We start from the raw sequence: 27,220 nt of genomic DNA, 5'->3' as shown, positions 1-27,220 counted from the left end.
AGTGGGTGTAAGTGCGTTTTCTGTTTTATACAACTTCACATAAGCATAAACTGCAGAAGTGGTAAGGCAAAGAACAATCAAGCCCTTAACAGTTCCAGCCCCTGTTCGAACATGCACCCAGGAAAATGCTTAGGAGTAACTGAAGTCAAGCTCCTAGTACATGCTTGCCTGCTGCTCAGTAAAAGAAAAAGTAATACTCACCCCAGTGTTGTCATGGTTACAATAGTGTACCAAAAGGAAGCAGGAATACTGGTGAATTTGCTTGCCGAGGACCCTTTCTCTGCATAAAACATCACAGTTGCAAAGATGATGATTGCCATAGTGAGGGAAAAGAGGAGAAAGCCAAGCTCGGAGGCACAGCTCTTCAAAGTGTAGCCCAAGATTCTTAAGCCTTGGGAATGGCGAGAGAACTTGAAAATCCTGAAAACCCTAAAAACCCTTAGCGTCACAAAGGCTCCGCTGACATCCTCATTGTTGGTCATCACCAAGCCAATGTAGTACGGCATGATGGCCACCACGTCAATGATGCTCATCACACTTCTAATGAACCTGTAGCGACTTGGGGCCGCAAAGAGTCTCAACAGATACTCAACCGTGAAAATCATCACGCAAGCTGTGTCCAAGCAAAAGAAAGCCACAGCATATCTTTCCCCACATGGAAGCTCCTTGTTTCCAGGCACCGTGCCACACGGGACAGTTTCCACGACATTAGTGATCACAGAGACAGCAATAAAGAAACCGGTGACATAGTAAAAGACTAAGGCTAAGGTGCTGGTGTGGGGGTTCTCGAAGGCTCGCCACATGGTCTGCCGGAAGCTCAGGGATGGCATGGACCCTTCTTGGTTGTTTTCCGAGTCATTGTCATCCATCAGCCGCTCCGCGTTTTCCCGCTTTCTGTCTTTGTACTCTTCATAGCAGCAGTCCCCAATGATTTCAGGGAGGATCCCATAGAAGGCAAGCTCTTCGTCATAAGCAGAGATGCACTCGTACCTGGGATAGTGCAGCTTGCCAGTTCTATAAAAATTTAAGATGCACCTAAAGACCTCAGGGTCCCGGTCAAAGAAGTACTCCTTAGTGTCTTCGTTGAAGAAGAACTCCTTCTCAGTGCTGCCGAGGAGAGTGTCCGGGTATCTCTCCAGTGTAGTCCTCCAGGTCTGGAAACGCCTGCCACTCACATTGAGAATGATCAGCTCATCCTGCCTCTTGTTTTTCTCCGTTGGAGCCAGTGGCATGGGACAGTTAGCCACTGGCATCCACCCTATGGCGGCTGCCCTGGCAAAGGGCAACCATGCTGCTACTCCTGCTGCCATGATGACCCCAGGCCTTGTTACTGGAGAAGACAGTTAGGCTGCTCCTGAGACCTGTTGGAAGTCAGATCAGTTCCATCTAAAACACAGAACAAAATAAAAACACAACACACAGTCAAGCGGGCTGTCTTGCCCCACTGTGTTAGAGTCAGATAGCAGTACATACACAAGACTTTAAAACAACTGGCTTGCCCTCATCTCCCATTTGAAGAATGATGTTAAACAAGGCACATGATAATCAGCTCAGCGGGGTTATGGCATTATTATAGATTGAAATTTTGAATAGCAAATGATTCCTCATTAAAAGCATTTTAAAAGTAGCATAAACACACTAATTTATATTTGCTTCCTTACAAACAAGACTAATCCATAATTCCCCAGGTGTAAGCCTCATGTGCTCATCAGTTTAACTACAGCTGTCAGGAAAGAGCTGGGAACTCCAGTGACATCAGCTTGCAGTTCACCCAGTGAAACTGTATGCCATGAAACGCCACGACTGGACCGAGCTGGACACTTTCAGGTGAAAGAAACAGAAAATCTTCTCTGGTTTTCATTAGTTTTCTTCCACCTTTAATTAAAGACCTGGCCTCCGCAGCAGTTTTTTGCTGGTCTCTTTCATTTAGAGATGGGTTTTACTCTTGTGAAATATTGCATCCCTCCACCGGGCCAGAGGAAAACTCTGACTTTCAGGGAAACACTGCTCGGAATACCTGAGCAACAGTAAGCTTGAATCCCGGGTGTGAAAGCTGATGGATTAAGCTACCAACTGAGTACCAAGAACATCAGAATGAGGGAAGCCTCCAAAGTTGGACAACTTTCTTCCAGCAGGAAGACACCTTGATTATTTCCTAGCTAACAGAGGCAGAAGTCCTTCAGCTGAAGAACTGAAGGACTGCTAGGTTGAAATGAAGTATGTTCGCTGCACTCTTGATTTTTAGATGACAAATATCCCAAGTTGTCCAGATCCTCAGCCACTAGAAACCCACATTCTCTTGAAGTTAGAGTAGTTAATGTGGTTCTGATCTAGCCATGAATTTTCTTTTTCTTTTTGATCTTTGGTCAGAGTTCTTACAATATTTAACTTTTGTTTTAACTTGTATTTACTTTCACTTCCCTAATGTTTTTCTAACTCTACCATAAAATTATCTGGAGAAAGGTGCCATTATCATATAAGATGCATTAGGGGTCCTATCAAAAGTCGATTTATCAATGCAAATTCCATTGATTCCACTGACTCAGGCCCTCAAAGCTTAATTATATCCTCTACATGGTATCCTTCTAGGCAGTTTTACTCTGAAGTTTTGTAATTATATGAAGGCTGCCATTCCAGCCAGTAAGGCTGCAGCATTATTGATTTCAACAGGCCATCAAAATACTGAATAAAAAATGATGGAATCAATCTGTGGTGAAAATGACTAAACTGCTCACAGAAATGCTCTTCCTCTTCAGGGCACATTAACATTCATCACCTTAATGTGGAGTATCTTTCTATGCAATTTTACTATCTAAAGGACAATTGAAATCCCTCGTGCAAGCATCTTACTGCTGCTGGAAGAGGTTTTGTAATTACGAAACATATAATAATCCATAGTGATGCTTATCCCAAGGAGACACTTTGCTTATATACATGGCACTGGAGCAAACATCCCACAACATTTTCCTATAAAGAATTGTTCAATATTACTATGCGCTATTTTTTCTCTCCCCCTGAAGAGGGAATTTATTGCGTTAATAGTGCCAGACTGACAGCCCTGGAGACCCGGCTCTTTCGTCTGTGCAGGGAAGAGGCTGCACTGCACAGTTTAGCACTGCAAACTTTCTCTGCACGACTTTGAAAATATGCCCCGGTCTTTAGTTGAAAGGCAATCTCCAGGGGCTCGGTGGGCTCAGACAGCAGAGCTGCCGATTTCTTATACCAGCAGTGATGGATCTCTTAACTTTTAAGAAACATCACGTTAAGAACAGGACTGCAAAACAAGAGGCAGCAAAATGAGAACCACTTCATTCATTAATCACCGAACACATACAGGCAAATAACCAAAAGACCAGGATAATGCATCCTGTTCCTGTTTTCCCTGCTGGTAAACTGTCTTCTCTGCTTTGTAATTTCAATTAGCGGCACCACCACAGTCATTCTACCAGGACTGATTGGCGACGTACGGTGACCTGACCAACTACAGTACACTGGATCCTCATCTCCCCTGATTTCTCAGGGGAACCTCGTTAGAAATCTTTTCTGTACTTTTATAACTTTGGTTGTAAATTCCAGGTTACCTACATTAGCTGCTGAGGCACTATAAATACTTCACATATAATTGTTCTAATAAAGCACTGGTAACTCGTGACTTACACATTTTCAAATCAATTTTTAAAGATAAAATGGGTCCTTCCATGCTTTCAGTGTATGTGGGGAAGCTATAAATATCTATGAAATGGACAGGAGATTAAAACAACAGAGAAAGAGAGGGGTATTCTTGTGTGGAAGTTTAGTTCCCATTTCTCTTTGACCAAGAGAGGCAGCTGGTTAGCGCACACAGCTTAATTTTCAAAGTTGCATTAAATCTGTCCTATTTGATCCTCAAAATACACAAAAAGAGAGTCTTTTTCAGCTATAAATTGTCTGAAGGACTGCGAGGGAGCAGAGTAATGAAATCCTCTGTCACAGAGGTTTTGCTTTTTCTTGTCCATGAGTCCTTGGAACTCCACCCCTCCCCAAAGTAAGAGACAGAAAATTAAGAGAGAGATAGGACTGGATTTGTAATTCAGAGCTGCACAAACTAAGCTCAGTAAAAAAAATATGAAGTAACAAGTTTATCTAAAAAATATGGAAAGAATCCTCCTTTTCTGCATGCCTGGGTTTTGGTAACTGCTAACCAGGCTTTTGGGGCTGGAAAGCAATTGGCCGGGCTCAAAATATACTGTACAGTCGACAGAGTCTCTTCAGCTCGCATAGCAAACAGACACACTTTAATTCTAACAAGCATATAATTAGCTATACACATATTTCTAATTTTAATTACTGTAATTTCTGCATGTAATTTGAAAGGAACTGGTTAACAAAAGATTGGTACCCTGCTGATGACATTTAGAAGACCTGGTACACGAAACAAAATAATTTGCCTCCTTCTGATTTAAAAAAGTCAGCGTCTATAGAGAAAAGAATCTGTTTTCTTTAGATCATTATGAGGACAGTGAAATGGTGCAAGCAAATTTGACAGGAAAGCCTGTGGCCTGAGCCCCCCGTCCCCTCCCAGGACTCCCGACCCCGGCTGAGTCCCTCCCTGACCACGCTGGCTCCCGCAGGTCGTCTGCGCTGCAGCCGCTTCGTGGGCACCGTGGTTTCATCCCAGTTTCAAACAAAAACCTGACAGGCACGGCTAGGTCAATAAAGCTCTGGAGGAAAACTTTAGAGAACACAGTTTTTCTATTTCTATTCACCTGAAGGGTCAAGAAATAAATGATGGATTCTTACCACATTAGCTCCCACCGGCAATGCCACACTTAATAAATGTCTCTTCGTAGTCTCATGAAAGCAGAAACAAAACAAAAATCTCATAGTGTTTCCCTTTCTAGAAGCAGACAGGGATGATTTAAAATACGGCTGATAAACATACTGTGAGTTTCTTGATGAGATACTGCTAATGGGAGTGAAGAGCCTTGAGATGATTTGTTCTCTCCTTTCCTGTCCTTGTTGGGTCAGGCTCAGACAGCAAAGATATATTCGCTTTAAAGCAAAATATGTCAGCCAAAGCTTCAATATCCTCCGTCAGTCACATACTCCTTTCCCTTCACAATCACGTCGGATAATAAAACTTTCTGCAAAACATTCACTCCCTCAGTCCGTTGGAGAGATTTAGGAGCAAAAGCAACAGGCTTAGGATAAATGCATGCAAACTTCTCCCCTCCCTCCCAGTCAGCCCAGAGAGCCCCATCTTGCCGGCTCGCAGCGATGCCTTACCTGGCAAGGAAAGACGCTCTCAGCACCCAAAAGTAGGGCTAAATCTGGGGAACTGGAAGGAAGGGGGAGCAGTCACTCCTCAGGATAAAAGGTGAACTGTGCTGCCTGCCTCTTGACTCCCTCTCTAAATGCAGTCAGAAGCAATCAGTAAATGTGATCATCATTGTGAAAGTATATATAGAGAGATGACTAAACAGCTTCTCCCTCATTACTGCCAAGACGGAGTCTCTCCCTGCCTCTCTCGCCTGAGCTTGCTTCGTTCTGCCCCCTCCCCTTCCAGTACCGCTCGGAGCTTTGCTCTCGCCGCCTAACCCAGCTGGAACCGGCGCCCGGCTCCCGGCGAGTCCGCCCGTGTGGACGCAGCAGGGAGATGGACCCAGCTGGTCCCAGGGAGGCAGGCTGGGAAGCGAGACTGAAGAAAGGCGGTGGTGTAAGCTAACAGAGACACTGGCAAATGGAGTCATTAAATACACACCGGAGCCTACCCTGCATGCTAATGTGCCAGCAGTGGCAAGGGGGGGATGAAGGGGGGAAAAGTATGGGATGAACTTCTCTGGTCCCTCCCGGCGCTTCCTCTGTGTCCCTGACTCTCGGGCAGGCGGGGACCATGCAGGAGAGGTCCCTTCTCCTGGACGAGAAAATGAGCTATGCCTCCAGCATCGCAAACCTACAACCGCTACCTTAGCCAGGGCAGGAGGCTACATTCAGGAATAAAAATAAATGATTCGGACGTAAACCGATCTTTCCCTCTCTCCTTCTCCCCTCTTCCTTCCCACCATCTGTCCCCTTTCCCCCTCATCCTGCTGTTCCCACTTGCCCTGCTCCTTGGCAGCTCTTACCAGTCCTGTCTCCACACCACCTCAGCATCCCTCTTTCATCCACGGTCAGAAGTTGGACTCCACACGCTCAGAGACCTGGCATCCTCGCTCATTTATCTGTTTGCCGGCGAATCTCCATTAAGTAAATAACTATAAGCCCAAATCAGAGCAAACCAGTCTTGCCCTGCTCTGCCGGGCAGCTCCCGGCAATGACTGATGCGCCGCAGCGATAGTTAGCGACTTCCATAAAGTAAGACAAATACATACGTGAAATACAGGAGCTCGGCTGCCTCGCCATTGCCTCGCGTCCTTCCACAGCTCAATATTACACTTTAATCTGTCGCCGGGAGTTCCGGGGCTGGAACGGTCCGTGCGGCCGCCAGATGGGAACGAGGGAGGGACGGAGAGCGGCAGAGGCGAGGAGCGGGAGAGGGTGCGGAGCGGGGGCGAGGACGAGGAGGGCGCGGGGGTGGGAGCGAGCCGGGGGCGCCGCTCCTGCCCCTCGCCGCCCGCCGCGGCTGCCGGCGCAACCTCCTCCCCGCCCGCAGGTGACCCCCCCCCCCCGGGGCCGGTGTGTGTCGTGTGTCCGTCCCCCCCCTCCCCGCCCTGCCGCCGGGCCCCCTCACCTCCGCAGGGCGCGCCGGCCCGCCGCCTCGCCCTGCCCGCCCGGCGCTCCGGGCCGCGGCCGCCAGCCGAGCGCCGCCGCTGCCATGCGGCTGCCGGGAGCGCGGGGCGGCGCGGAGTGCGCGGGCGCGGAGTGCGCGGGCGCGGGGCGGCGGGGAGCGGCGATCAGCACCGCCGCCGCGGACAGCTCCGCGGGGCGCGGGGTCGGGGGGGGGGCGCAGAGCCGGGCCGGGGGCGGCGGCGGGGGGGCTCCGCGCTGCGGCGGGGGGCCCGGGGTGAGCGGGGGCTCTCTCCGCACACGGCCGCCTCCCTCCCGCCCTCCCAGCCGCCGGCAGGTGTCACCCGGAGCGAGCGCGGCCGGGGCCGGCGGGCCCCGCTCCCGGGGTGCGGCAGCGGGAGGCGGCCGGCGGGGCGCGGGACCCCCGTTCGGGGTGGCTGCAAGGCGCTCCGCTGGCAAACGCAGCAGGCGCCTCTCCAGATGTATCGCTTGTGACCAGAGGAAGGACAAGGCGGGGGGGGGGGGGGGATCTGGTGTGCCTCTGCGCCTCTAAAATAGGGGAAACGGGGGCTTGGCAAAGCCGTCGCTATCCGGGGTCCATTTTCCAGGTGATTTTGTGTGCCTGTGTTACAACATGCCTTTCTTCTGAGAGCTCTTAAACCAAGGCCTTATTTAAAAAACAAAACCAAAACCAAACCTCCAAATCCTCAAACACTTCAAGACTCAGATTGTCTGGTTTGGAAAATGTGATCTGGAAACTCTGATACCAGAACCCTGAGCAACCCAGTTCAGTGTCCTGACATTGTCTAGTCCCTGATAATTGAATGCAATTATTAAAAAATAATACTAATTTCTCAATGTCAGGTCCTGGGTAATGCTCCTCCAAAACAATTTCCCCCAATGGTATTTATAAGCTGCATTACAGTGTCTGCAGACTAGTTAATGAGGTTATGCAAACGCAACTATTACAATCTTTAGAATATGGATACAAATAGTTGTATGCTGGACACATGAATAGTCATGTGCAAAGTGAATCCTAAAACTTCTGTGAGAAACTTCCAGTGGCTGTATGAATTTAAGCAAATCAAAGCATCCGGAATCCATCTCTATTAGATGTCTTCAGAACTGCTTTCCTCTTTAAAATACTTCCTATATCTCCACTTGCTCTTTTCCTCTTGCAGATGCTCAGAAGAAAGGAAAACCAGAAATGTCATTGGGCTTTTACTGGTATAAGAGGTTTTTCTGTGATTTACAATGTCATCACTTCATAAAACTTACTGACTCTTCTCCCACTCAGGCGTGCTCTGGCCTCACTCTTTGCTGGCTCTGGCCTGGCTGTGATTCTGAACAGCTTTTCCCCCATGACTCGGCCCCCTTTTAACTTCCGATCTCTATTAAAAAGCTAATTTGGGAACTCTTTTTCAATGCTCCCAATTTTGTATTTTTAAATAGAGTATGAAAGTCAAAAGCAAGCTAGCTGCAGATAGTCAGACGTGAAAATATTCCTTCTTCTCCCTCTCTCTTTTTATTTATCTTTTTCTTTCTTTGTTTCTTTGTTTCTTTCTCTCTTTTCTCTCTTTAACTCTCTCTGTCTCTCTCTCATTTGCTCTTTCTTTCTGCCTTTCTCTCTCTTTCTAGGAATACCTCCTTAGGTTCTGCTGAACCAATTATAGGGTTTATTAAAACTTTTTGAACAACGTTTTCTCATTCTATTACTGAAAAGTAGAACCTGCCAGTGTTAAAACAAGCCACGTATGCAGAGAAACAACTGGAATAAACTATGCATGGTTAAATATCAATATTAAATATAGTTCACTTGATTTTTTTGCTCTGCCATTTTCTTCTGTATTTATATCCTATGCCTCTACAGTGTATTTTATTTACTGTGTTTGTTCTTTACACTGGGCGCTATCCTGCATTAATTCTGCATCTAAATATCCCATTGACTTCGTGGACATGCTGCATAAGCATTCTGTAATGACAGTTGCAGTAATAAAGCTAGCTTGGTTGCTTGAAATTACAGCTTGCCATAACATTGTAGCTTTGTAGTCTGATTATGTCCTATAGATTGTGCCAACAGTTCCCTTGCTTTGGATCCAAGCTTGTGAAAATGCCTGCATAGATTAAAGAAAGATCATTAATATGATTATGCGAAAGAGTCAGTCTTTGTAACCTTAAAATTATATATCTGGTCTGGTGAGTGAAACAGCCTGGAAAACACAGCTGCTTGAATATCTCTCTGCTTCTTTTGAAAACTCTCTCAGACATTGGCGAAGTCTTTTAAGCTTTGTGTTCCTAGTTTCCTTCTAAAGAAAGAATATAATAATATTTATTGACAAAAAGTATATTATCAGAATGTATAAATATTTATAAATGGCTATATGATTCCTGAAAGACATAAGTTGCACAAAAGTATAAAGAGCGATCTAGTTATACGTTTGTCGATCTGTCTACCCATCACTCTGGCATAGTAAAGCAAACTGATGGGGCATTTCTCCAAATTCATCCATCCATCTTTCCAACTATCCACCCTCCAAGCTTTCTCTTGGGCTTCTTATCACGGTACACAAATGCACCGAACAGGTAGTCCTAAAAATGAATAAATGAAGGAAGGCACAAGGCACTTCCTATCTCGTCCTATAAATCCAATTAAAAATATCTTCCACTTTCTTGAAGTAAGACGCCTTCATGCCACAGGCATGGCAAAATAAGGAGTTCAAGTGTCTTGCTCACTTGTATGTCTGTCTCGTGTATATTTTATCACTGGGAACTGCAGTGTCTACGTTAGGGGCAGAGATGGTCTTCACTAGCGCTAATCTAAATTTTCTTTTATCAGTGCACTTCTGGTGAAAAATTTATTTTGACACAGAAAAAACTGCTAAAAATTGCATTTGGATCAAAATTTTGCAGACTTTCTTATAAGGAAAACTAGACTATTAAATCAGGAAAGTGTCCATAATAAATGATCTTTCGTAACGCAGTTCTGCTTTAGGATTTTTGCAAAACCAGTATCTGAAACATTTTATAGAGATTTGTAAAAAATGAAACCCCGAATTCTCTCAGCATCCCTCGGGAGTTTTTAAGGGGATCTTGTTATTGGCTTAAAAAAATCCTGAAGGAAAAAGTGACTCATTTTCAAGCACCTTTTGAAGAAGGTTCCATACAGGGAGATGTTAAGGGTTGGGGGATTTATTTAGGATGACGGGAGATTGTATTAGCTCCACTTTGCAGAACACTGCAGAATTTACAGGGGTACCGTTTGCATCCTTGTGCGGTTCTCAGACCCATCCATCCGTCAGAGACGTCGGTGTGTGATGGGCAGTCCATATCCCTGTCTCGGTCTGCAGTCTTTCACTGCCTGTTGGTACTTGGAAACCAAGGGGGTTGGTTCAAGGCCATCTTCGATTTACAGCGTGTTCAGTTTTTTCCCCCTCTATGTCTGGAGATTTTCCAACCCAAAATAAAGCCTCACAGGCAGCTGCATTCTGCCACTTCTTTCCAAAAGGGAAGAGGAAAGAGCCGTGGATGGTGTCCAGCAGCTCTGCTAGCTAGCCAGCAGCTGCAAAATTTTCTGCTCAGCTGACCTTAATGAATCAAGAAAAGATCACACATGATAGTAGAGGGAACAGAGCCTTGAAGGACAGTAGTGATACTGAATCAGGGCTTTGATTTATTGTCCACTGTCCTCTGTCTCTCCCCAGCGCATACCATGGCTCGCTCTTCCAGTCTCATTTCACATGGTGAGTAAAATAACAACGCTGGTTTGCAATGCTGCTCACTGCAACAGCTCATCAGGGATTGTGCTTAATTGGCCATATTCCACGTTATCAACACCCAAACATTTAAGTAATGAGAGTCTCGTGTTAACGTTCCTGATTACAGAGACCGGGCGTGTTGCACGAGGCAGGTAGGGAAGGGCAAAGGGGAAAGCGAAGCTGGAGTGAGCGGAGGAGGCAGGGCTGTTCAGGAGGAGGTAGAGAGATGCGGTAGCTGCAGGAAGGCAATGCTGCGAGATCAATTAGCAGAGAAGTGAATTAGTGTGTCTGCGTATTCCGTGTCTGCTTGTGAGACAATACTGCCTGTGATTTGCCTTTATTTATGCCTTGAAGAGAACGGTGCCAGAGAAGTCCAGTTTCGCCATCCTGAATCTGAAGTGTTTTTTCACTAGTACTGCAGTACCATCAGTACAACAGGCCTGATGTGCCTCTTGCTTCCACTGCGTAAATGAGTGGTAGATTCACTGAAGACAAAGGAGGTAGAACAGAGCAATGCCAGTGAGAGGGAAATTAGGACAATTGGCTTAAATCTAGAAGCTCTGTAAAAGCATATGAATTCTTTGCTGCTTTGCTGCACTCTGTACTGCTAATGCTTTAGTGTCTTACAGTCCAGGCAGGACTTTACCCATCGTTCTTTATCCGACTGCTCTGCAACAAGTTTCTTTTGCAATGATCTGCCTCCGCCAGTTGGGAATTCTTGCAATTATGAGTCAACCAAGGCTAAAAAGCTCTGAACTGAGCAAAGCACAAGCCAGCTGCACTCCTTTGATCTCACACACATTGGGTTAACCAGTCACCATCAAAGCAATGATCATTATCTCCTGGAAGTTGAGAGACCAATTAAAGAAAAGCAAAAATAACCCAAACCCCAAACCAATCTGAAATAAATGATTAATGTTAAATTATCAGGTTTGGAATGGTTACCAGCGTTAGAGTGATACCGAAGGTGTCGCTGCTAGAGTCAACAATACAATAAATTGCAATTGCAGTTTTTCGGTGGCTCATAACCAGTAAATCAGATCTGTGGAACTATACATTTACTGCAAATTTAAGGAGTTGTTCTTTCATTTTTAGGAGTGCATTTTAAATCAAGTCAACAGCCATAAAGCAATATACAGCCTGCCTAGCTATTGTCTGGGGAATGAATCCTGTACTATTCCTTTTTATTATTATTAGATATGGGGGCAGGGAGGAGAAATCTGGAAGAGAGATTGTCCTTGTCCAGCTGACCGGTATATAGGGTATGTAGTTGCATCAAAAGCGATGGGGTCGCCTCCACCTGAGGCCTGCACTTTGATTACTGGGGTTTAGGCAAACTGGAGTAGAAAGCAGCGGCTCCCACATGTTAGTGCTTTACACAGATGTACATCAGAGCGTGGCAGGGATGGCCAGTAAGAGCCAGGAGCCTTGCTTTTTTTCTTTTCCCTTTTTTTCTTTTTAAGCTCACCTGCCTGCTATAAGCTATTCACCATGTGAGATCGTTATGTTATGGCATCAATCAGTGTGGCCTGGGCTGGGAAGGGAGATGATAAAAGGCCGAGGCTGCCAGCTTTGCCCTGCAAGCTCGGAGGCTGCTTCTCCAGGTGTTCCTGCATCCAGGGAAGGAGCTTTCCCACAGGCAGGACAAAGAGTTAATTGGATTATGGTGCCCGTGTGGCATATTAGATTTACAGAGCTGCGGCTCGCTTCTGGCTCGTGCTGTAAGGACCCGCCGTCTGTCGCTGCTCCGTGCATGGCACCGCGCTCGCCCGTCATGCCCGTGGCTGGTGGTCATGGACCTGCGCCTGCGAGGTTAGTCCCAAATTTCAAATCTATGCAAAAATTTCCATACTTCTGCTGCAGTGCTTGGAGAACTTTGGGTATCTTTTGAATTAGAGACAGTAAACATTAAAATATTTGTGGGTTTAAAGGAAGTATAGAGGCTGTCAGGTGGAAGGGACCCCAGGCACCCCATGGCTCCCATGCCCTCCCAAGTGGCTGGCCAGCAGGAGTTTTGTCTCCCGAAAGGCAGCGGGAGCAGCCCGGGCTGTGGTGGGATGCCCATCGCTGATGGGGCGTCTGCGCAAGGACACAGGAGAGAGGGAAGAACCAGGGGCTCCCGGAAAGAGCCTGTACTAAGGGCTTTGCTGCTGCTTTTTCCTGGGTCCACTTTTTGTATTTTCTTGCTTTGAGAGGCAATTGCTGTTTTTCTAGATGCAAACCCTGTCTCCTCAGTGAATTCCCTTTCCTGGAAGGAAGCCTGTGTTTGTTTTCCATTTGGGGTTTGATGAAGCACACTTGGAAATAGGTGGCAGAGCTGGGATAGCAGCCACAGCTAACCCCTTGATGAGGGTGGGGGGAAGGAGGTGCTTGCTCACCCCCACAGCTCTCGGGGCTCTGGAGAGGGTGGGTGAAAGCCTCCTCTCTGCTGGCAAAGCCATGCCGGGCTCCTGCTGTGGGATTGCTTTGCTCCCCTTGGCGCACTGGGAGGTCCTGTCTGCTGACAGCTTCTCCTCGTGCAACTTGTTTGGGCGGCTTCAAGGCGTGCGGGCAGGGGCGGATGAACCCTGCCTGTGCACGCAGCCGGAGGGTGGCACGAGTATGGTTTTGGAGAAGGGCTGCTGGTGTCCCGGCGAGCTGAGCTGAAAATAAAAATGAAAGGCCCTACTTCTTGTAGGCTCTTTTCTTCCTGCTGCTTAATTATCAGATTGAAGATAAAAATAGCAGAAAGATCACTGAAGAGGAGATGAAGGCTTTCTGCAGCAAGCCTTGTCCCCTTCGGAACTGGCCCCACTTTGCCTCTGTACGCTCCCGCTTTCCTCTCAAGCTGGGGCAGAGCTCCAGGACAAACCTGGGGCTGTGCTACTGATCTGCTTGTAGAGAAATGCAATGTTAGAGGCCCTTACTGGAAATAATGTCTGACTTCCAGTACTGCGGTAAGGCTTGTCCCGGTGAGAGCTGGGTAAGGTGCACCATTGCAGCAGGTGAGAACAGAGCTGCTGTGGGTTTTGAGCCACCTCGGTCTCTGTTTGCCTGGAGTAGACAAGGACTGAGCCCAACAGTGAAATGCTGAAGGCTTAATGTGTGCAAATGAGGTGAGGACGGTTATTTCTCTGTCACGCGTTGGATTGTGGCTCTGGTCTGTGCTGCTAGAAAGATACGAAGGGTCTGGAGGAGGAGCCCCTCAACAGCAGGTACTGGGCTGGCTTGTGCGGGCAGATCTACATGGCCGGTTTGCTGTAGCGAAGGCTGTCTTAGCTGTGAGTGTGGTGAGCCTGGGCCTCCAGACAGGGACAGGTTTTTTCACACCATTTCCTAACAGTCAGGAGGGGATGGTTCCCAGCTCATTGCTGAGGAAGAAAAAAGCAGAGATGGATTCTAGCCCCAAACCAATTTATCATACCAACCCCCTCTCTGTATATGAGAATGCTAATAGGCAGAAACAGATTTACTCTTTTGTCTTGGAACAGATTAAAAATAACTTTACCTGCAGACAAATTCTATGACTAGAATTCAAGCTTAATCTGATTTTTTTTTAAATTATTGAATCCAGTAAGATAATTTTCTGTCTTGCTATAGCAGGATGTACTCTTCTAGCTAAAGGGAAGGTTTTCTGTGTGCGTGTGTGTGTCATTAAGGGCTAACCTGGAATTCAGATCTTAATCCTCAGTACAGACCTTTGATATAGAAAGAGGGCTTTTGTTAATGCATTGACTTAAACTTGCTCACAGCAGAAGCAGTAGCTGATAGCTTGAAAGTAAATTCAGTGTTTTTGGATAGTCCAGTGTTAAATGAAGTTCTTCATGAATGGAAAATCTCTCATCTAAGCTTCTCAAGAAGCTCAAAAGGCATATTATGCAAACATCTCTCTGAGCAGGAGGTTCTCTTGCTCTTAGATTATGCGCACATGAGGGAGATCTTGCTTCTTAACAGGCTGGAAGATCAGCTCATTAAAGGGGTTTTTGGAATATTCAGGCACTTTGCCAGGACAGTGCTGATGTCTGCTTGTTTGTCAGCCCCTCAGCTTCTGAAAGAAAGCCGAAAGCAGACCTTGCCTTTATTTTGGTTTTCTGGTTTGTTACCAACGTCCCATCTGGCAATAGAATTCGTAGCCTACAAGAACGGCCCCCGAGTTGGGTGTTGGCGGTCGTCGCCAGCTGGAAAACAAAGCCGGAGCGGAGCGGTGCTTTCCCCCGCACTAACCGCCGAGCGGGCTTCGCTCACTTGACTTGTCAGTGATAAACTGTCTGAAGATTGTGCAGATGTTGGAAACATGATCCCACTTGCTTCGCAGCGTAAAAAGATAACAACTGTTGGGCTTTTTAGCTCTACTAGGAGAATGTGTAATATCACCAAATATGCAAACTTTATTGGTGTTGAACACAATTTTACTTCTGTTACAGGCAGGGGTGAGGTCAATCAAGACACATTGGCACATCTTTTTTTAAATATGACTGGTTTTGCTCATAGCAAAATTCAGGGTCAAACTGACTAGTAATTCTGATTTTGTGTTAGGTGACAAGCTGGCAAATAAAAAAAAAAAAGAATTTGATTTTTCAAAATCACTGTGCACATGTTCCTGACCTGGAAGCCTTCTAGAATGAAAATTCATATTATTCACCCAGGAATGAGTTACACTAGCTCCTTTTTTAAATTAGATAAGATAACATTCATCGTTGGAGCTGAATGCTTAGATAATGCATTTTCTAACACTGTGTAGTATTTCTCTGTGCAAGGAATAACGTGCAAAAAGTAGCACAATCTAGAATGATGTAGCAGGGCATAATACAAGCCAGCTTAAATAGGAACATAGGAAATGTTGAAATGGCAAGCAATAAATCTGTGTAATAGCATTCAAATAGAGTTCAATCCAAATGATGGCTTTGGTATTGATAAAACCTCACAATTTTATGCCACTTCTTATTTGGATAACTCTGAGTTTGCAGACATTGCCCAGTGTCTCAGAACAGCCAGTTGAGAGGGAAGCAGCTCTTTATTTCTGCTGATGGCAGAAATGGACTCATATAAAATTCCTCTTTTTCTCAGTATTCAAAACGTTGAAGAACCTTTTCCACATTTTGTTTGTTTGTTGCACAGATCTACCGCCTGAGACACTACCTTCCTCTGCATGAAGAAGTTAGCTGAGGAACAGGGGTAAGCTATTCTGGGTTAGAAGTGACACAGATAACTAGGAATTTGGATCTGACTATTCCTTTATTGCTATTATAAACACCAGCAGACAGAAAGGAAACAGAACTTTGCAGTATTTTGCAATCTAATATATTATAGAAGACAAATGAAACTGTACCTTATTCCCCTGGCTGTGTTACTGACTGTGTGAGGAGCTGGAAGCGTGCGGCGCTGTGTGAAGGCATTCGGAGTGTTCAAGATCAGACCTTCAGATGTAAAGCTTAAGGAAAAGCAAGGCAAATATTCATGAAAGTGTCTGCCTTTTATGTGACCTCCTTTCCACCTCAGCTTTGATCCAGGCTGCTGATCCGAAGAATGGATTCTGATTTCCATTTGATAAGGCTTACATTTTTTGGCAAAGGGAGGCTCAAAAATAATCCTTTTCTGAGCAGATAAATCGTCTAAAGCGCTCAAACATGCAGGCAAAGGAACTGGTAAATCTGCTAGCTGAACTCCCATGATTGCTTATTTTCAGGAGTCCCTACTGGGAAGCTGATCTCATGGGAATGGCTGGGGGTGACTCGATCGATGGCCATGGCGTGCGGGTTAATCCCGGCTGTGCAGACGGGATTCACGGGTGCGCAGGGGTGCGCCCGGGGGCCAGGCAGAGCTGTGGAGGGCTGACGTGTAGATCCACACCTAACCCTGAGCACTCAGCCCTGCAAGGTGCTGACTCCTCGGAGCATTGTGGCGCCCGCTCAGAAATATTTAAGCATGTTTAAAATGAAGATCCTAAAGGCCCAGCAAGTCAAGGGTCTGCTAATGTGCATAAAGGTAAACACACTCTAAGTGCTTTGCTGGTCTGTAGCCAGGGGGCTGACTCTGTAGGATCCCAACCCCTATTAAAACGCGGATTTTAGACCCAGCCGGTAACAAAAGATGTCACGTGGCATTCAGAGCTGCTGCTGGATGTACGGCTTTTCTGCTGTAGGGCTCTTCAGGCAGCCGTTTGGAAGCAGCTACAACCCGTCCTTCACGTAAGGACAGCAGTGAGGAGAAGAGAGTGGTTATGATTATTTACTAATTAATCCAGTACAGATAGACATATGAATAGATGTTCACTTAAAAATCCTGCTGGTTCACAGAGCAAATGAGTCCGGTGCCTTGCATGCCATTGAGGTGCTTTTTGTGGCTCCAGCCTGAGGGACCCTGCAGGAGAACCAGGTCTGAGGAAACAAGCTCTGCTGTTAGAAAAACAAATGTTTACAATTCTAAACAAAAATGAAATAACGAAACAAACAGCGCTTCAGGTTTTAATTGAGGCTGGAAAGATGTCAGAACAATGAAAACCAATGTATATATCACTTATCTGAGCCCCTGATAAAGACTGCTCAAGGGACTGGGCCAGGTCTGGGGTCATCCTCTTATAACGTATCTCTTTGCAAGTATACACACGTATAACGTCACAGTAAATCTGGAAAGCCACTTGTGTGCAACTTGGAGAGCGGGTAAATAATATAAACCAAGAAAGAACATTGCTGCTGCTAATCACTTGTGTTACCATTGTCAACCAGAACAGCAGCAATAACAACAGAAATATAGTGCTTTTCACCCACCGATGGCTCAGCACGGTGCAGAGGTGATCCGTGCCCCCCAGTAAGGTACCCGTGGTAGAGATGTGTAGCGGCACCGAGCACGATATTCCCCCAAGATTTTGAAAATCAGAAACTGGAACTGAGAGCACAGTGAGGTTAGGTTCCCAGCTTTTGTTTAGAGCTTGTTTCTTGCTGTCATAAATGTAAGAAAAAGCTTGAAAATGTGAACTGAATTATGTTTGCTTGAGTCCACGCATGGTCTGGGAGCAGAGCTGTGCCATGCCCTGTCAGTCCTACCTCTGCAAAGGGCTGCGGTGGAGATAATGTTGGTGGCGCTCAGGACGAGACTGGTTCTCGGTGCTCTGTGCTAGTAAGATGTTTGGTGCACATACAAAATGGTTTTATAAAAATAGCATTTTACAGGGATGACTCATGTTACAGGATCAACTCTCTACATTGGACCACCTTCTGCTCTAACTTACTCGCCTGGAAATCCAGATAATAGCATTAGCAGCTATTGCAGAGGAATATCAAAGAGAAGAGAATTTGGCCCATGGACCGGTCAATATTGCTAATAGCCAGCACTGCTCAGTGCTGCAAATGCACTGTTTTCTCTGCACCAAGTTAAATTCCAGGAATTTTCAGAAGTGCTATAATAATAATAATAACAACAACAAGAAGTATTATTAATAATAAATATAGTTAGCACTTCCTGGCTTTTAATCATAGCCTCTATTCATGAACAAAAGTAGGGATGGATAATTCTCAGTTGACCTTCAGACAGAAAGATAAAGATGCACAGCTAAAAAAAAATTACAAACAGGACTCAGGATAATTTCACATAATCCTGACAATACAGTGCTAGCCTTCTGAGGCAGATGATGACATTCAGTGCATGAGCTGTTGCTAAGCTTTCGAAAAACATTTATTCTTTGGCCACAAGCTACTTCTGGTCTTTGTCGTTAGCAGAGACATTTATGTCAGAAAATGTTGTTCCTTTTTAAATTTTCTGTGATAACAGGCACTTGTTAGATGTCCAGTGTGAGCCTTAAATTAACACTAAACTGGGTCTGTGCTGGAGGAGCTGCTGACTCCTCCATGTTACCCATTTCATTTTCAGCAGTGCCAGTCCTCCCGTAACGGATTATCTCCGCAGTTCAGGGCACAAAGACCAGAGTCAAATTAATTTCCTGACGAGACACTATTGGCTCAAACCATTTCCCTCCCGCTTTCTTAGCATCCATGTCTGGTCTACTTAACCGCCAGTGAACAAGTGTAAACTCTAACAAGCCACAGACTGGCTGTTGACATCTCTGCTGGCTGAGTCGTCGTGCTAGCCATGTCGCTTGCTGAAGGGTGCCAGTAAAACACTGGGGCTCTGCAACACACCTGAAGCTAAAGTCGTTTCTTGTAGACATGATTCTTTACTTATTCCTTCACTTTCAGAAGACCTTTTCTTTAACAGCATGCTGGACAGATACACTTTCAGCCTGCATGTTTAAGTTAAGGGCACTGAGTGCCATTTAGAAAAAGAAGCTTTAATTCCCTAGATTTTGCAGAATTAAAGCATGCTGATGTTATTTTGCTCTACCTTGCAGTTATTTCTCTTAATTTCTTTTGAGGACAGGCTAACAACAGTCACTCTACGGAGTTACAAAAATTACACAAATTATTCCTAAACCTGAAGTGCAAGCAGTTGGCTGGATGCCATTTGCACTGGAGGATTAAACCTTAGACTGAAGAAAAAAAAAAAAAAAAAAATGGGAGTAGTTCAGAAAAGCCCTGAGAGACCAGATTAACCTGGGCTGTGACACTGACGTGCTCCTGTGAGAGCAGGATATCCTCCAGGAAGCTCAGCTCTTCCCTTCCCGATCAGGGCCAGAATTACCTGGGAACAATTTTTGCTTTTCTCCCAGCTCTTCACTTTTTCTGCCCTCTTGCTGGGGCGAACCGAGAAGTCCGGTATCCCGACTGACCCCCAGGCTTGTGTGGTGGTTCAGGGTCTGGACCTTGAAAGGGGTTTAGGATATGCTCATGCTGTAGATATTGGCTCAGATTTATCCTGCCAGCTTTAGCATCTAACTCCAGTATCTCTGTCAGATCCCATTTGCTCTTGGCTCTGTCTAGCTGGTGGCGAGAGGCTCTTTGCGATGGTGACTCACAGCGGGAGCCTGAGTCTTCGGTTTTATTCTTTGAGTTATGCTCCGGAGGTGCCTGTCTGTCCCCATGGACTGCAGAGGAGGCTTACATAAATTACAGCTGTAATAAGGATGAATTTTTGGAAACTTAGGGATGACCACTGTGGAGTGCAGTTCAGACATGGCTCTAAACGAGCCATCTCCCACCTCAGCCAGCGGCCGGGTGTGAGGGTCAGCATGGGGAAACGATGGAGAGAGCTGTTCTTGCTTTTCATTAATTTAGTCATTCTTAGTAGAGGTTAAAGTTTCTTCTTCATGAGGAAAGGTGCTCGCAGCTCACCCAGCCCTTGGCGGCGGCAGCTGCCGATGGGGTGGAAGAGCACCGGTGCTCAGTGCGATGTGACGGGCAGGGAGAAGTGACCCTGGCCTAAACCGGGCTGTGCCCAAGCTGAAATTTTAAAAAGACTTAAATGCTCAGAATTTTAAGATGATGGCCAATAAGTTTCTATTCTTTCTTCCTCCACTTCTCTTCTCTTTGTGTATATCAATAATAAATGTCTTCATGGAGAAGGTTTTTTAGGAGGTAACTTATGCCTCTGTGAGGACATTATTATATGTATAAAAAAGGTATTTTGCAGCAGATGTGTGTCACAGTGTAAGTGGTTTGGTTAATGGTTCTTGGCATAGCAACACCTTAGGGAAAGAAATGCTGCGTGATGAGGACCTTGTAATGCTTTCAGATTATACTGGAAAGGAAAGCCAATGCGGGTACACCCTGAAGATTTGCAGTTTGTCTGTCTCCATGGTCTTTGCTCCAGCTCTGTCCAGTGCAGTCCCATTTGTTCTCCTAAGACAGAGTCAGGTCAGAGGAAAACGTACCCGGCCCGGTGGAGGGGCACGGTATCGGCAGCGCGGGGCCACGTGCGTGCCCTCACCCCTGCAGCTACACAGAAACCGGTGCTGATTTATCTCATTCCCCCTCATTTCCTGCATCCAAAGAGAACAGTGAAAATACGCCAAAGGCTGCACTTCCTGCGAAGGACAGCGCGTGGTAATTACTTGTACAGAAGCTGAGTGTGTTCAATTTTGAGATAATTATAAATCTATTTAGGAAATCAAAGAAGCCACAATGTATTTTTAAAGCAGAGTATTTTCTACTCAACACAGATAAAAACAGATAAACATAGCAATAAAAAATATTTAGCCTTCTCATGTGGGCAGTCTTCAGCATCACATAAAAGCAATGCATTTAACCTTTACATGATTTAAAGATAACATTCTCTTATTAGATGCTGATAATTAGTCATCAAATGCAGAACAGAGCATGTAGCAAAATGAACCCACACTTATTTCACTCCAGTGGATTGATCTCTCCTTTCACAAGTTAATCGCCCAAACATTTTTGTAATGTGGCCAACATATTAACAGTTCCTTAGCATTCTCTAACAGCATTGCATCATTGTAAAAACCTTTCTGTAGTGAAGCAAAAATTGGTGTTTTGCATCTTCTCTTTCCTCTGCTGGACACTGTGCCCGGCTGCTGCATCTGAACCCCGACGTATCTGCTGCCATCACAGCTTACAAGTGGAAGAATAATTGAGGAGAGAGCAAAACGGGGTAAACTCATCCCAGATGTAGTCAGTCTTCATTTGCAATGTAACTGTTGACTCTGTGATACATGTTTACAGCTGTGATAAGGGGAAGGGAAGCAGTTTGAAGACAGTAAATGAAATCGGGAGATGCAAGTACCACTATAGCACTCTGCAAATGCCAGTTAGTCAGACTTTCCAGCATGGAGAGAGCAAAGGAAAATAACGTGAGCACTGTTCTGCGGGTTTTGTGTTGGTTGGTTTGTTTTCTAATTACCAAAGAAAGGTGTCGAACTAAGTGCTGGTGGTAGCCGTACCCTTCTTGTCCTTATGAGGTAGTGACTGGCAGGTAAACACTTTGGTCTCTGGCAACCTGTTTCCCTTGCACAGACACAGAGTGGCCGGGAGCGTGTCCCTTGATGGGCTGCTCCCAGCAGCAAGGGCACAAGTCACCGAACAGCCGGCAGCTCCCCGCGAAGTAGGGTCATAAATTACTTTCTGACCTTATTATTGTGGTGTTATTGTAACCTCTGGGCAACTCCCCCCTTCGCATCTGTTTTATCTGAAGTGTTTTCCAAATGAGAAATGCAAATTCACCCATTTGTGAAATCCCTTTGTAGTTCATAGAAAAAAAGAAATCCCTGTGATTGTTTTGGGTAGGACGGCAGGGAGCGGCAAAGGCAGCAGAGGAATGAAGTGAAAGGGACATGGTGCTCCCCCCTTGCTAGCCGGTGGCACAGAGCTCAGCGCAGGCTGGTGGTCCCCTCTTCTGCTTTCAACCCATTTCTAGCTGATGCTGCCATAGGCACGCAGCTGCAAAAGCCTGAGCTTATGTCCTGGCGAGCTGCGGCCCTGGGAACGAGAGCAGAATGGCTGCATCTCACAAAACGTGGCACGGAGAAAAATCCTTCACCGCACAGGCACATGCAAACTGACATCTCGAGGATCCTTCTCCATTATTGGCTTCTGTGGTTTGACTTAAATTCATTTCAGTTTGATACAACACTGGTCTTCACAGAGTCCTGAAACGCAGAAAGTCTAATGGATCAGCTCACTACAACATGTTATAATGCAATAATAATGGTGTGCTACAGCAGCTGGGCAGCGCGGTATTGATCCGTGCAGCATCTGAGAGGATGCTGAGCAGAAGTGCATTCCTGGAACTGGCCTTTTTTAAAGCAAAACCAATTTAAATACAAAATCCTCCCACAGAGGAGGAAGGAGAGTCCCATGGGCTAGCAGCCAGGACGCGCTGGTGGTGGGGTGTCTCTTCAGGTAGTTCTCCCTGACCGTCTTGCTTGTCGCCCTGTCTCCCACAGCACGTAGAGATGAGAGGGACTGAAAATACCCATCATTTGATAAGAATAAGTAACAGAGCTCTCAAATGGTCATGCAGGAGAAAGAAACCACAGTACTGAAGCTCAGAGCATGGCTTTGCTGGAGGCAGATCGTCACAGACACGGGAAAGGACGAAGCAGCCTTGGGAAGCCCTCCTGTGCTGGCTGCCCAGCCCGGCGTGCGCACCGCTGAGTGCTCCTCTGTCCCTGCCTGGACTCTTCTGGTCTCCATCTCTCCCCAAACTGGTTTTGTCAGGTGATGCAGAGCATTACTAGAGCAATTGGAAATGTTCATCTCGCTGAGTAACCACAGAAACTGGTCCTCGCCGTTCACCAGCCTTGTTGGTCTGGATTTAGAAGATAAAAACAAATGGTGGGAGCGTGGTTCGGAAAGACAAAAGTGCTTCCTTGGTCCGTGGCTTTGCAGCTCTAAAAAAACAATGAATCGCAGCGCATTGCAAGCGATCGTCCTTCGTTAGGCCTGATGCTGTCTGGGCAGCGGTGCTGAGCCGCAGTACCCGTGGCAGCTCGGAGCGGTCGGTGGTGTGGGCTTCGGAGCCAGCACAGCGCGTGCTGCACAGACATGCGGATTTATGGGACCCTCCCTGGAACGGCCTTTCGTGCTGCGGCTTGCGCCTGGAAGGTTGTTGGGTCTAAACGCACTGGCTGGTTTATTTGTTTAAATAATGATTCTATATTAAGAAGAAAGCCGAAGCCATGAAAGCCATGGGGGTCTGCAGTGCCCTCGCCCCTCCGCCAGCCCCAGCCTGCCTCAAGTGACGGCAGGAGCGGGCTGTCCCTGCCGGGCTGTCTGCGGGCAGGTGTCGTGTCCCCGGGGGAGCCGCTCGGGCTCTCTCTGCGGATAAATAACGGCCAGAACACAGCTCTGTTATTCTGGACTTGGCTCAGTTATGAGGGGAAGGGGAGCTGCTGGAGTCGATGCCGTGCGAGCAGAAGGAGCTGCACCCGAGCCAAGGGGTGACACAGCTTCCAGTGTTCAAACCTCGGCTCCCACAGGGACCGAGCCTGCATTCACACTCGCCTCTATACACTCCAATCGTTCTCTGGGCTCACCATCAAATCTGGGGTATAACCAGGATTTAAAAGGCAATTTGCTCCTCATTGCAATGGAATTAAAGATACATTGTGAGTGTTGTGCGGTAATGCCCCAGCTGTGCGCCAGGTTCGCTTGGAACATGACAGTGAATAAAATGAAATATGAGTTTTATTGATCTTGTCTGCACCGCATTGTTATTCACACAGTGAAATTCACCCTTAGGCACAGGACAAACATTAGAGTTGGGAAAAACATTTCAGCTGAATGTTTTATTTGTTGAAAAAAAAAAAAAAATGCAGGTTTGAATCAGCTGAAAGTACTTGTGAATTCATGTTGCATTTGTCAAAGTGTTTCAGCATGTAAAAAACCCCAAAACATTTTTCAGAAAGTCAAAACATTTATTATTGATGTTTATTAAATGCAACATCTACATTTTTAAGGTCTGAAATAACATTTTTTTAAATACTAGTAAGATTTACTTTAAAAATAATACTATAACCCTGAAAAATGAACCAGTGTTTTGCTTAGATTAAAAATCAACAAAATACAAAACTTGGAAACAAATTTGGGGGGACGTTCAGTTTGGAAAGAAAACATAATATTTCTCAGGTTGATTCAAAATACTTTCCCCACTCTCTTGGTTTAGCCCATGAAAAATCAATTACCCCAGGTCTGCTGAGCTGGAGCACGGTGTTTGTACCGCTTGATTTCAGGCACAAGCCTGGCTGACGCTCCAGCACCTCGCTTCAGTAAGCGTTGACCTCGGTGTAACCTTTCTGTCTCTGGGCTTGGTTTTCACTTGGGTTTTCTAAGCTTTTCCGAAGTGCTGTGAGACATGAAGTGAATCTCAGGGCACTGGGGTGCTGTTGCACAAACTGGTACTTTGCTGAGTGCGTTGAGACTACATAAATATGCAAACAGAATAAAGAAACGGGTTGGAGGATTACCCTGAATTGGCAATAGCCTTACATTGGTGTATGGGAGAGCAGAGTCAGGTTTAAAAAAGTCTGTAATAATTTAATGTACGTTATTAAATAACATAGATCTTGATGCAGCTGGTGGTACTGCTGCCTGCAACAGTACTGTCTTGTACCTTTTATTTTTAATAGCTGACAAAGTTCCCCTCAGTTCATTAATCCTGCATTGAGGCGCTGTTCTGCAGTGGGCAGGCGTGGATGCCAAGGCCACCGTCTCGCCAGCAGATGATCGCAAATTGCCAAGGGGAAGGAAAACCTCTTCAGGCACCGGGTCCTGGCCTCGGCTCCCCAGGAGAGCCCCGGGCGCGGGCACTGGGGGAGCGGTGGAGATGTCGGTGGGGCTGCACGTGTGGGCACCACAGCAGCGTCCTGTGCTGGGGTCCTGCTTGGTGGGTGAGGGTGCAGCTGCTGTGAAGGGGAGAGGGCAAACACAACACCCACGCGGAGGAGAGGGGCTTGGGAGAGGGGAGCAGGCAAGGAGGATGGCTGGGCACCTCACTGCCGCGGGCATGCAGCGCTTTGTCACAAAGAACCCGCGGGGTGACCCTGTGCTCGCAGCAATGGGGGCTTCTGCTTTCGCCATCATCCCTTGAGAGCACTGACAATGTCTCCTGCAAGCATCCCCGCGGTGCGGCCAGCGCCGGGACGGACCGCAGGGGTGGTCTGATCCAAGCTGCCAGCCCTCTGCTCCGGCAGCAGCTCCGTGTCCAGGTGACCTTGAAACTTCGTAACTTCATCTGCCGGCTTTGGCATGCCACGGAACAAGGTGTTTGCACTGGCAGGACACAATGGAAACACAGCCCTCAAAAAGGAAAAAAAAAAAAGAAGAGATTATGTGATCCTAGAGGAAAGAAAGCAGAGAAGCGTGGAGATAAACCAAGACAGCTAGGGATTTATTCTATGAAATCTATCACATTTGTCTGGGATCTGCTGAACAGGAGTCTAATCAGCTGTTGGAGACTATTTTTCTAGCACCTCCTCTATCATCTTTGTTCATTTTTTCCCATCAACCATCTATGGTCTCCATGTCAAAACATCATTTTACCATTATTGTCTATTTCCAGGATGTCTTTTATTATCCTGATCTCATTTTGGCACAGGGCTGGCTGTATTCCCTCAGATTTATGAAAGACTGCAGCAAGAGGGAACAGCCTTTCTCCTCCTGCTCAGCCCATCCCACTCGTGCAAACCAAGGGACTCCACCAAATGAACTGGGTAAATCCACATCGGGCTGGCGTCCTCGGCCGCTGGACTTGCTCCCGTGTGCACACAACTGGGGTAGATGCTTTAAAAAAAAAAAAAAAATTTGAATCACACATAAAGAAGAGATGATGAGATTAAATTTACTTGTGGAAGTAATTACAAAAGTGCGTATTTTTCAGCAGCAGAAGATAAAATTTCTGGATGAAGTGCACCGCACAACTTCAAGACGTGTCTCTCCCCACACCAAGCCATCTATTTCTCGTTCCTCTGGGTGAGGAGCCCGTAGCTTCTATTGCAGCGATGGAACACGAAGGCTCTGCTCGTCCGACTGGCGCCTGCTGCGGTGAGGACCGCTGTCGTGAGCTCCCTCTGCAGAGCCTGGCAGATGTGCTAACCCAGCCTTCCGCAGATTTAATAAATCTTTTGCAGTTTAGGCCATTAAAATTTTAATAACAGCTACAGCCAAACAGAAGGGGAGGGGAATGTTTGAAGGGTATCCTGACTTGGAAATCTTTTCAAAATATTAGCAAAAAGCCTGGTTAATATGCCTCTGCTTTGCTATACATACGATTATTTAGGTTTTAATCTATCAAAGAGATGCAATTCTTAGGTTCTGGCCAGCTAATTCTCTGCCCTGGAATTTACATATCATAATAAAAAACATTTAAGCCTTTGGGGAAATGAGTTTAGCTCCTTCAATTGCTGAATAATTAAGGGTGACCCTTGTCAAAGACATGGTGTGTGCTATACATCATTGGATTACCTGTCTGGTTGGCAGCATTTTGCAGACGTTTTAGAGCTCTTGTTATATGTTTTTTTTCATTTAGATGCAATTTCTTTTGTAATGAGGCAGAACTTATTTTCCAGCCCCTACAGGTGGCTTTGTCAGCTCTCCAAATTGCACGTGAAGAGGCAGGTTCCCAACTGATCTCTCAATTAGGGCTTTGTTGATATTGGATAAATGAGGGTTCACCTGGTTTGGGCACAGCCGTGTCTGGTCGTGGGCCAAGGCTTTCACGTGAAAGACCACATGTTAAAAAGAAAAGAGTCCATCTCTGGTGTTGCTTTTTCCCCTTGATTGCACAGGCCGAGCACATGGGCTGCTGATTTGTGGAAGCCATGAACGCAGGAACATAAAAGCAAAGATTCAGGTGTAAATCTAGAGCAAATTATGTCACGAAGTTAGCACACCAGTAATCAGATCTTCCTATGCAGCTTATCGGAGAGGTGAGATTTCAGGATGCGGATCAGGGGTTCCAAAACAAGCCCATCAGTTTGTTCAGTACTGCTGAACGCCTGATGTTTGCTATGGAGGCCCGTGGGAGCTGCGTGTCTTACCCCTGAGCGTACCTTTGCTTCACCTGTGCAAGTAACGATGCCGTAAAATGTCGTCGGTGTCTGACTTCAGGCGTTGCGGTTGGTGGATCTTTTGCTTTAGGTCACATCAGTTACCCGGTGTTGCAGCGATGTATTTCGACGTGCCTGAGCTTCGCAGCGCTCACAGCCCTGGGAAGCGATGTGTCCCTGTGTTCAGGTGCTCACAAACAGCCCGATCCATCGCCAGCCGCTTCCAGCTCAGTAGGTCTTTTTTATTAGACAAGGCTTAGCTGACCCGGTCACAGCAGATTGCAGTGGCCTGGTTCCTAATATTTGCATTTGTACTTCTGGCTATAGAATACGTTTTGAGGAAAGAGCCTCCTCTGGGGAAAGGCAGAAGGCGGCATTGATCTTCCGA

At 46.3% G+C, this 27,220-nt stretch overlaps 1 protein-coding gene and 1 long non-coding RNA gene across 4 annotated transcripts in view; one reads left to right on the top strand and one right to left on the bottom strand.

Annotated features, from left to right (window-relative positions):
- The window catches only part of KCND3 (potassium voltage-gated channel subfamily D member 3), a 120,222-nt gene extending 118,912 nt beyond the window's left edge, over positions 1-1,310 (bottom strand). For both annotated transcript variants that reach the window (XM_050911524.1, XM_050911525.1), the window contains exon 1: positions 202-1,310. In XM_050911524.1, the coding sequence (XP_050767481.1) occupies positions 202-1,310 (1,109 nt within the window). The remainder of the gene's footprint in view (positions 1-201) is intronic.
- Positions 1,311-12,104: 10,794 nt separating this feature from the next.
- Positions 12,105-24,527, top strand: LOC127026338 (uncharacterized). Of its 2 annotated transcripts, none has more exons than XR_007767737.1 (3): positions 12,105-12,272; positions 15,558-15,614; positions 24,415-24,527. It is a non-coding gene; the product is annotated as an uncharacterized LOC127026338 (long non-coding RNA). The 2 variants fall into 2 exon arrangements; XR_007767738.1 differs by lacking the exon at positions 24,415-24,527 and adding an exon at positions 22,308-23,486.
- The last annotated feature ends 2,693 nt before the right edge of the window (positions 24,528-27,220 follow it).

This window comes from Gymnogyps californianus, chromosome 27 (genome assembly GCF_018139145.2).
Source record: "Gymnogyps californianus isolate 813 chromosome 27, ASM1813914v2, whole genome shotgun sequence".
In the NCBI taxonomy this organism is placed as follows: Eukaryota; Metazoa; Chordata; class Aves; order Accipitriformes; family Cathartidae; genus Gymnogyps; species Gymnogyps californianus.
Note: the sequence above shows the minus strand (reverse complement) of the source record. Positions and strands in the feature narration are given on the sequence as shown.